General features: G+C 46.6%; 2 protein-coding genes, 1 long non-coding RNA gene and 1 pseudogene across 4 annotated transcripts in view; 3 read left to right on the top strand and 1 right to left on the bottom strand.

The window, feature by feature from the left end:
• The window catches only part of LOC145494874 (uncharacterized), a 246,763-nt gene that overhangs the window by 3,258 nt on the left and 233,505 nt on the right, over nucleotides 1-10,000 (bottom strand). The gene's annotated exons all lie outside the window — the stretch shown is intronic.
• Nucleotides 1-10,000, top strand: part of LOC145494790 (uncharacterized) — a 32,943-nt gene that overhangs the window by 9,997 nt on the left and 12,946 nt on the right. The gene's annotated exons all lie outside the window — the stretch shown is intronic.
• On the top strand, nucleotides 2,710-4,407 carry LOC145495689 (uncharacterized; annotated as a pseudogene).
• Nucleotides 5,763-7,732, top strand: LOC145494767 (uncharacterized). Its single transcript, XM_081474337.1, has one exon. It carries the CDS (start codon nucleotides 5,894-5,896, stop codon nucleotides 7,145-7,147), a length of 1,254 nt encoding a protein of 417 aa, XP_081330463.1. The 5' UTR covers nucleotides 5,763-5,893; the 3' UTR covers nucleotides 7,148-7,732.

Raw genomic sequence — 10,000 nt, 5'->3', positions numbered from 1 at the left:
AAGGTCATGTTTTGCAGTAAATGCAACTCTTGCGGCAAAAAAGAACTCTGTTACGAGTGTCATAAAAACGGAGAAAAACATTATCTTGGCTACCCCGTGTATGACGAGAACGACAACGCCGAAATCTTTCAGAAATTTTGCTGAGAAGCGACGATATTTACCTTCGTTCGAAGCAAAAGTTTTGTTTTGAAATCGGCGAGTTGCGTGACAAATTCCTCAGAAGACTGGAACCAAACATTCCCCCAGGCCCTTGGCCGAGCAGTACAGAAAAAAATGGAGGACAACTCAAGATTTTTTTTGTTTGGGCCGAAAATAACGAACCAGAACAGAATTCATCAAAAAAATACGCCCAGCCAACGCGCTTTAAGTTATTTTTTCACCACAGAAGCTGCCGAAGTGAAGTGAGCAGGAGGAAACGAGAAAACAGCAAGATTTGATCGCAGCATTCGATCGCTCGTAACATGAAATATTTTTGAACAAGGGCCTCGATCGAGCCTGTTTAAGTTTCCTCTGCTTCTCGCATGGCTTCAACCATTTGATATGTTATCTGTCTGACCTCTTTCTGCCAAACGGGCGTAGAAAGTTCCGTGAAAATAAAGCAAATAGCGTGGAACAGCACAAGCATTTTGGCCTAAAGAACTGTTGTTGGGATATAATTTATTCAGCCAAGCTCTAAATAAAGCTCAAGCATGACATCATCTCGCCACCAAAAGCGCATGACATCATCTCGCCACCCAAAAGCGCATGCGTATGTGTAAAAACCTGCGGATTTAGACAAAGGACAGAGAACCACACCACAAGTGAAAGGATCGGCGACAGGATCAATGTATATAGCTTGAGTAATTATCCTATATATCAGCGAGCAAATGATGGTGCTTTTGGATGTGAGGGTGGCCACCTCTGATTCCTAATACGGCACGTACAGGCGCTTGTCAGGGGTATGGGGTGAGACCGTCCACGGTGACAACCCCGGGTGGATCCGCCCCGGCCACGTAGAGACTGGGAGGTGCTCAAAGGTCCCTCGGGATCTCAAACCTCGTCCGGAGGTAAAACGGGACAGCCGCCTTGTGAGCGGCGCGAAAAAGTCCTAGCCGGGGCTAGGCAAAAGAACAGCCAACGAGCACCTCCCTACAGGGTTTTGCTTTTTTGTGTGACCTGTCACGCAACGTCACGCGTGACAGTAACGTAACCCAGTCACGCAACGTCACGCGTGAAGGTAACGCGGTGTAACACAATCACCTGTTTTTGATTAAGAGAAACTAAGAGACTGAGAGAAAGTTTTGTGTTTTTTCTCTCAAAATTTAGTTCAAATCTGCTGTTTAATCCGCAAGTTTTTTTCTATATTCTTCCCGAACCTGGTCCCGAACCTGGTTTTTTATTTTTTCGATATCTGGCTGGATTGGATTTGTTTGTATTCGCGCGAAGTTCGAGCGTAAAGTCTCTTTAAGCTGGCAATATTTCAGCATTTCACGTGTGATCAGTTGAAACTCCGTGTCAGAAACCCGATTATCATTAAGAGCCTGTGAGACGGCGAGGTTAATCGAGTCATGTTTCCCGATAGCCAGAGAGTGGATTCTCGAGTGTTTATTGACTTTGCGTTCAAGCTTCTTGTTGACAACGGACAGGCCAGTGGAAACAGCGCCAGTTAAAGCGGCTATCTCGGCAAAAGGCGCACCGACAACAATTCCAACACCAGTGAGTGATGTTGCGACAGCCCCAGAAGACAGAACTGCTTTGAAGGCGCCAAGTGCAACCACGGAATAGTGAAACGCTTTCCGGGATTTTTTGTATTTTTTCAACAGAAGCCTGTAATGCTCGACCTCAGCAGATATTTCTTTTTCAATTCTGCTTATCTCGGTTAGCCGGAAATTCTCGGCATTTGTCATTTCGGGAAGGCTTGGATATATTCTTCTTTCATCCTCGGCAGGCGGCGCGCTTGGTGGCAACAGATTCGCCGAAGACATCGCGTATATATTGAAAGTTAATTTAACTCTAATTCAAAAAGAATTGGCAAGCCCTTGAAATCAAAGATTTCGCCATTTTCATCTTTCACGCTAATGGTGATGCTATTTATGAACTTGTCTGTAGAAGCGTCACGGAAAGCATTTTGCGATGAGTCGATGTTATAGCTGACTTTTTCATAAGGCTTTCCTATGACGTCAACCTTGGCAAGAAGGTTTGTCTTCTTTCCATTCAAAAAGTTCTTTGTTGAGTCAACGAGATCGCAGTGGATAAAGTAGCAACTAGGGCTGTTAAGCTTTTTGATATATTCTTCTTTCCTCAGAGTTCTCCCGATTCCAAGAAAATTGGCCAAACTGTAATCGACGGAAACTTCTTTCGCTTGATTACTGTTGCCTAAATTGGCAGCGACGGTTGTAATTTTAAGAACAGAATTGGGGTTATTCGTTTCTAAGACCAATTTTACTTTTTTCTTGTAATGTTCAAAACTGGATTTAAGTTCTTTTGCGATGCTCTCGACATTGTAATGCCCTTCAGGCAATGATGCAACCACGTCGTCGCTACCTTTAAAAAACATTCTGCCGACACGACTCAGATTATGCCACGAGTTGAAAAAAGAACAACTCAAAAGTCTCACATAGCTTGCTCCTGGGAGCGGGTTTTCAAAATATATCGTACGTCCGTTCTCTTGCGTGACAATAGTGAGAAAAACTATTTTATATTTAACAAATAAAATTGTGTTCAAATAATATGGCGAATTTGTGGAATGGTCCTGCGTTAAAAAAAGCGGAGGAGGCGAATAAAAAGGCGTGGACAAACTTTTTAAACCGCTTCCCAAAAGCGGACAAAAGCCGGTTCGTTTCGCAAGGAAGCATCGACGAGAAAAATAACGTGACCGCAGAGGTTTTCTTCAAAGAAAGCGAAGACTCGTTTCAAAGCGTCTTGGGCTCAGACAGAAAATATTGGAGCGCCGAAATGAAAGAAGCGCTCTGTTTGGGAGACAGCGGAGGTCTTCCTTATCAACTGTCGCCCCTCGGTTCAAAAGTTTCATTGGCCATCCCTGCGGTACCTTTCGAAGGCAAAGCGCCAAGCTTGAAGAAAATATTCAACGCCGAAATCAAAATCTACGTCACGCCTAACCAATATTTCATGACAAAATTCAGAGAAATATTTCAAGACACCAAACTTAAACATACGATTGGAACCGAATCAAAACACTGGTTAGGAGGTCCAGACGTGAAATATTAGCCGCAGCAGCTCAACTTCGCGGTTTTCTGCGCGACACAGGGGTGCGGAGTTTCTCGCGAAATCGTTGACAGCGGGATGAATCTCCCCCCCGCAGATAAGAGCTTTCTACAAATTCCACGTGTATTTCACGGTCAGGCGCATTTTGTTCCAGCTAGGAGGTGTTCAGAGCATAAGCGCTTTGCTCGGAGACCCGACGTTCGACCAAATGAAAAATCATTACGACGTCGCTTCGTACAAAAGGATATGCGGCGAGTTCGGCATATACCCCTCAAGCGACTTCAGGTTTACTTCGGGTGCAAATAGTGGTTTGGGGGTGTTGTATGTTAAGCCTTGGGGGGAATCGCCAACAAAAACAGATTATACGTATCCTGATTGGAACAAGTTTAGCGACGAAGGTGGAAAACTGGAAAAGGGGGACCTTATTGAGTTTATACGGCCCGATGCTTTTGGAGATCGGCAGTTCGACTGGTTTGCACCCAACACCGCGAACGATTTGACGCAGGCGGGGTTGTCGAGAATCAACCAGTCAATCGAGGCTTTCGTTTACTGTGTTCTGGGCGCGCAGGTGAACGTCCGCAGCAGCATTCTCGGTTCTGGTGGCAGGGCGAAAGAAGCCCAGAGCGAGTTCCTGGTGCTGATGGAAGACGCGATCAGATAGCCCGACCAGGCCAAGAGCGTGCAAAGGTACCAGCTCGCGGTGGATCAAGCGAAGGTCAGGCTCAATCTCGCTGTTGCCCCCATGGCCTGGCTCATGCCCGCGCAAATGATAATAAACACCGCAAGCACGATCGGTTACAACAACATGCTGAAACAGGCGGTCTCCGGAATGAAACTGGGTGTGAACAATGGGGTAAATCCGGGCACAAAAAAACCTGGCCTCAAACCCATGACAGGAGGCCCGTCAAAGATAAACCCGCCCAACAGCCACCCGTCCAACCCGATATACAAAGCCGCAACAGCCGAATCGGGGCGTGGGGTTCCACCCCACAGGAAACCAGCTTCATCCGAAACTCAACAAGCGCAGTCACCGGCGGAAAAAATAGAGCCCGAGGCTCCAGATAAAACACCGCAACACGAAATTAACAAAACTGCGGTAATTGTCGGTGTAGTTGTATTATCGGCGTTGCTGTTCATGGCTTGGCGGTAGTGTGGGGTTCCACCCCACAGCCCCGGGGCGCGGGGCAGAGCCCCGCTGGTTAACGCTGCTTCTTAAAATATTTTTCGAACAAAACGGCCACCGCTGCAAGAATAAGCAGCCAGGTGTGCTCGGCCAGAAATCCGACGACTTGGCCGGCGGCTTTGAACGGGAAGCTCACGATCGAGCTAATCAGCCCGGGCAGCAGAGAACCAAGTTTCGCGGCAATATCTTTGAGGCCATTCTCCAAAGCTTTGCCGGTGGTTTTCAAACCTCTGGTGAGGACCCCGATGACAGCGCCGATTGTGGTCCCGGCGGCGAGAAGAATAGCGGTCAATGTCACGCCGTATTTTTTGAAGATCTCCTTGACCCTTTCCAAGAGAGGCCTCCCCCTTTCCCTTTCCGCAATCTGAGTTTGCAAACGCGCGATCTCCTCGTTTCTATCAGCAACTCTGCCTTCTGCGGCTTCTTTTTCGGAGGGCGAGGCATTCTCATCTTGGATGATAGCCTGGTCTTCCGCGTTTTGGCGCTGCAGCTCGCTTTCCTGCTCTTTCAGAGCGTCCAACGGTTTTGTTTGGTTGAGCCTTTCTTCCAGGGCGTTTGTTTCGCTTTCTTTTGCTGCGAGGCTGGCCCTGAGTCTGTCAACCTTGGCTTGTTCCTTTTCTCTGTTTTTTGCTTTTTTTGTGAGCGAGTCCAAAGCTTTTTTCCTGTTTTCAAGATCGGTTTGATAGTTCTTTTTCTGTTGTTTGAGCCTACGCAGCTCTGCTTCACTGTCAAGATTCGAACCATATTCATCCTGAAGGGTATCAATCTCAGCATCGGTTTGCGCGATTTTAAGCCTCAGAACTTCCACTTCTCTCTTTTCTTCTTCTCTTTGCGAAGAGAGTGTTTCCGCCTGTTGTAGTTGCTTTTCAGCTTCAGTCAGCCTTTGTTTCATTTCTCTGATAGTATCCCGGTCTTCATCAATGATATCTTCAGTTCTAGGCCCCAGAGCTTTTGAGAATTTTTTTATGAAAGATTGTTGTAAATCCTTTTCGCCACCCACGAAAACTTTGGTCTCACCGCCCTTCGGCCCAAATGAAACAATCTCAGTATCATTACCTGCTTTTTTGCTGAAACCAATTGGGTCCATTTTATCGAATCTTACATTCTTGTACCATGTTCTGATTTTTTCTCTTGCCCTTTTAAGAATTTCCTGTTTGTCATCGGGATGTATAAAAGGCCCGAGCAAAGGGATGTCTTCTCCCCCAAAGGGTGTCTCGGTATAAGAAGTGTCAGGAAGGCCGGACTGCTCGTGCATCATAGTACGCATTTCCGTTTGTTCACCCCCGTGGTAGGTGTCGCCAGGTTGGTAGGGAGTGGACGCCGATCCTGGCTGAAAAGGTTGGGTTCTGTCAACCTCTTGTTCGTCATCATCAGAGGCGTGGCCAAGCTGATTGCCGAGTGCCGGGTGTTTGTAAGCAAATTCGTCACCTCCTTCCGCCATAGCAATATATTGCAAGCCTATTATTTTTTTTCAAATTAGAAATAATCGCCGGCGTTTTATACACAATGTCAGAGGTGCCGGCGAACCTTCGCCCAACGCACAGTGAAAAGACCGCTCACGCCATGAAGGCCGAGCGCGCGATCAAACGAATCACTTTTAACCCCTCTGAAGCCAGCCCCGGCAATACGCTGTACGTTTACGTGCCCAAGCTAAACGAGAACGAGGTTCTGGTGCCGGGCTCGCTAGCGCTTGTCTTTGACATCGACCTTTCTGGAGGGCATGCCAACAACTTCCTCATCCAGAACGTCACGCGGGCGCTCGTTGACAAGCTGGTCGTGTCGTTTGCGGGAAGAACCCTGCAAGACACGGTTGGGTACGACATCTACAAAACTTTCGAAGACCTTTTCCTTTCGCAGGAAGAGCGCGACAACAGGATTCTCGAAGGGATTCAGAGCGAGGATCTGTGCAAGATCCGCTCAAACGCGGGAGACAAGGAAACCTCGGGCGTCGACGCCGAAGAAAAGCTGGCTGAGGTATACGGAAAAAAGTACCGGATCAGGCTTGACCATCAGGTCTTAACCGACCACGGCGTTTTCTACCCCCAGGCCCTTTACAACGACCTCAAGTTCGACGTAAAACTTGCCGAAGCTATACACGTGGTCAAAGGCTCCGACACAACCAAGCTGAAATACAAGCTGAAAAATATACAGCTCGAGTACAAAATGATCCGCAGCAAGTCTCTGGCAGAAGAGGCGCGGAGCGTTTACTACAGCTGCAAAGAGTTATTTTACGACCACGTGATGCATGACAAAGAGGTGACATTCAAAAAAGACAGTGACCCGAGGCTCACCATCAAAGTCAACGCCCAAAGAAGGTCACTGAAAGCCCTCCTCCTCCTTTTTGTAGAGCCGTATACTGCGGGCGACAGAGATTCAGAAAAATTCATCTTCCCAGATCTGACGAAAGTCAGCGTCACGGTCAACGGCTCGCCCAACATGCTTTACAACGACGGCATCGAAGGCAAGGACACGTGGGAAGAAGCCCGCAACTTGTTTGTGAAAGAAAAAAATAAAACGGAGCACATGGATATGACAAAGTTTTACACCGGCGATAAGTTCGGGCTTGTGATTGATATGCGCGCCATGGCGGACCAAAACATGCACGGCAGCGGCACGCGCATTGTTAACAGTACGGACGGTGTCCAGCTGGAAATTGAGAGGAAGACCGAAGGCTCAGGCGACGTGAAATGCCACGTATTCGTCATCGCCGACTCCCAGTTAAACCTTATAGGCAGTCAGCTTGAAGATGTGCAATATTGAATATGAGCATGGACCCCCGCAAGATACCCTTCAACGCTCTCATCGTGGGGCCGACTAACTCAGGCAAATCGAGGTTCGTGGTGGACCAGCTCTACGGCCCGTTCCGCGGAAAGTTCGACTACATCGTGCTCATCTGCCCGACGTTCACGCACAACAAGACCTACCACCGGCTTGGCGAAAACGATCCAAGAATGGATGTGATAGTCTGCGAGCAGCACGTCGTGGAAAGGTGGTTGAAGCTCGTGAGATGGCTTGTCGCGGGCACCAACACGCTCATAACCCTCGACGACTGCGCGGCCTCCAAAGACGTGAAAGGGCGCACAGGCGAGCTGGTGAATCTCGCCTTTTCTGCCAGGCATATGGGCATCAGCGTGTGGGTGCTGACCCAGAAGTTGATCGGCATAACATCTTCCTTCCGGGAGAACGTGGCGGCGATCGTCCTCTTTTACACCCCCTCGGCCAGGACAACGAAAGCCATCTTCGACGATTACGCCGGCGAGCTCTCCCCTGATGAGTACAAAGGCCTGGTTTCAAAGCTAAAAGATCGGAAATTCTCTTTTCTTGTGTTCGCGCTTCGGCACCCATACGGGGTGAAGTTATTTGAGTAAAAAATGAAGGTTGAATATAGCCTTGCACAATGGCTGCTGGAGAAGACGCCGCGTTAGCAAAAGTTATGAGCCTTCTTCAAACGGAGCCCGAGCCTTCGACTGCTCCCGCAGGTGGCCTTGTTCAAACCGCCCCCGGACCCGACATTCCCGCTCTTCGCGAGCAGCTGGCCGTTCTCGTGTCCACAGGCAAAGCCAAACAGGCCATCGCAGTGCAGCTGACCCACGAGCAGGTTAAGCGCCTGAGCGACGAAGATGTCGAGAAATTCACCAAACGCTACGAGACGTACGTGGGTTCGAAGACAACGGAAAGCCTGATCGACAGCTTCGTTTTTGTTGTATCAAAGGCGGTCGGAATGGTCGTCAACATCAAAGACATCGACGCTTATCAAAGAGAACTAAGAAACGACTACATCTTGAACAAAGAGCTCTTCAATCTGGCCGGCAACCTTGCTTTGAAGTGCGGCCGGTTTCTTGCCGCGGCCAACGCGGCGCTGATCACCACAAAACATATTGATTTTAGTCCACAGTTGCCGGAGAAGAGCCACCCTTCTCGTGATGAACACGGCTATCCGCTTGAGGGCGTTGATGAAGTACCCGGCTCAGTAACTGCAGAATAAATGGTCACCATTCATCAACAAATGCTGAGGTCTTGCTGACAAATTGTTAACATTTAAGAGGCTGTCCGTGTAAGAACCGACCACTCGATTTTCGGCCGAAAACAGAATTTCTTCAAATTTTCTGTGTGAGACAGTTAGTCCATATGATAAACAAAAATAGCAATAATTTGGCTTTAAGTGCTATTTTTCAATATTTCTGGCGACGATTTCCGAGTACGGTCCAAAACCATAAAAACCGTTCTGTTTCGAGTCAAATTTAGACGTTGCGCTGAAGGAGCTGAAAAATTACGCTTTTACTCAAATACAATAAAACTTACAGATAATTTTATTTCATGTTTCTTCTTTCGATTAACGGTAAAATATTTAAAATCGGGCTGAAGAAAAATTAATTATGATTTTTTGAAAATGCCCTACAGATAGCCTTCGCAAAATTTTAGCGGGCATGCTGCTGGTTGAAGAAGTGTTTCTCAAAAGTATAACGTGATCTGGAGCCCTGACTAATATCCATGTTTAGTACTAGGGCTAGTGCATCGAGAACAGGAAAAAAAACTTTGGGCACTAACCTTTTGGAACTACAGGAGTACGATCAACATAGCTAATATTTAGACGCGAAAGCTTGCGTGACACAATTTCGCACCGATTATTGTTCCTAAGTTTCCCACATAAATTCGTAAGTTTCCCGCATGAAACATTACCTTGAAGCAAATATTCTCAAAACGTGCTTTTTGCTCTGGATAAGGCATGAAAAGCCTTAAATTCACGAAATATTCTCCCAATTGGGAAGTTATAAGCTAAAATGAGCGGCTGCGGTTTAAGTTATCTTCTGTCTAGCGTAAAAGCTGTTTCTAAAATTCAGTTAAATAATTAAGGTTTGGACTATATGTAAAAGGACACTCATATTTAACAACTAGAACCGTTAATCATAATTTAATGCTTAGAAAGGAAATATTATTGTTCACTAGTGTACTTCAGCTGTAGCGAGAATCTAAAGAAAATGTAGATTTCAGTCGTCTACATTGTAGCACGCTAGCATGTCTAAGTTATTTTTAGCATGTCACGGACATTCTTACCGCGTTGTTTTAAAGTTGCAATAACAATGACTGCAAGATTTTCATGCTGAATCATACGCTTTCTATCTTTGGCTTCATTTTCTTTGAAATAGCGTTTATCTCTTAATACCAGCATTGTTGGTTGAGTAATTCTCTTCAGCGAATTCAATCTATTTAAATGTGGTGCAGGTTTACACCGCGATGTGTCAATAGGGAGTTCATAGTTCCTGCGAGCAGAAAAAGATTGGATTGGGCGCCTGGAATTCAGTGTTTATTCTACTCGCTGTGTTTCCGATGGCGTGCAAGAAGGCAAATAAAGTTGACAGTGCTACTAGTTTAACACAGCTACACAAAGTTCCGCGATTTCCCACAATATATTTACAATTATTTCACGCTGTTAAAACCATCTTCGTTCACTTAGTTCAATAAAAGGAAAAAAATTGTTACGCCGTATGTACAACGCCCAATACATTCTGAAGAAGGCATTTTGTGAACTTGTTTTCCTTACGGCGACATTCACATCCTTCTAAGAATTTGGATAGGTTAACTACCAAATTCTTTTTCCGATCTTTTGAAGCA

This window comes from Orbicella franksi, chromosome 8 (genome assembly GCF_964199315.1).
Source record: "Orbicella franksi chromosome 8, jaOrbFran1.1, whole genome shotgun sequence".
Lineage (NCBI taxonomy): Eukaryota > Metazoa > Cnidaria > Anthozoa > Scleractinia > Merulinidae > Orbicella > Orbicella franksi.
Note: the sequence above shows the minus strand (reverse complement) of the source record. Positions and strands in the feature narration are given on the sequence as shown.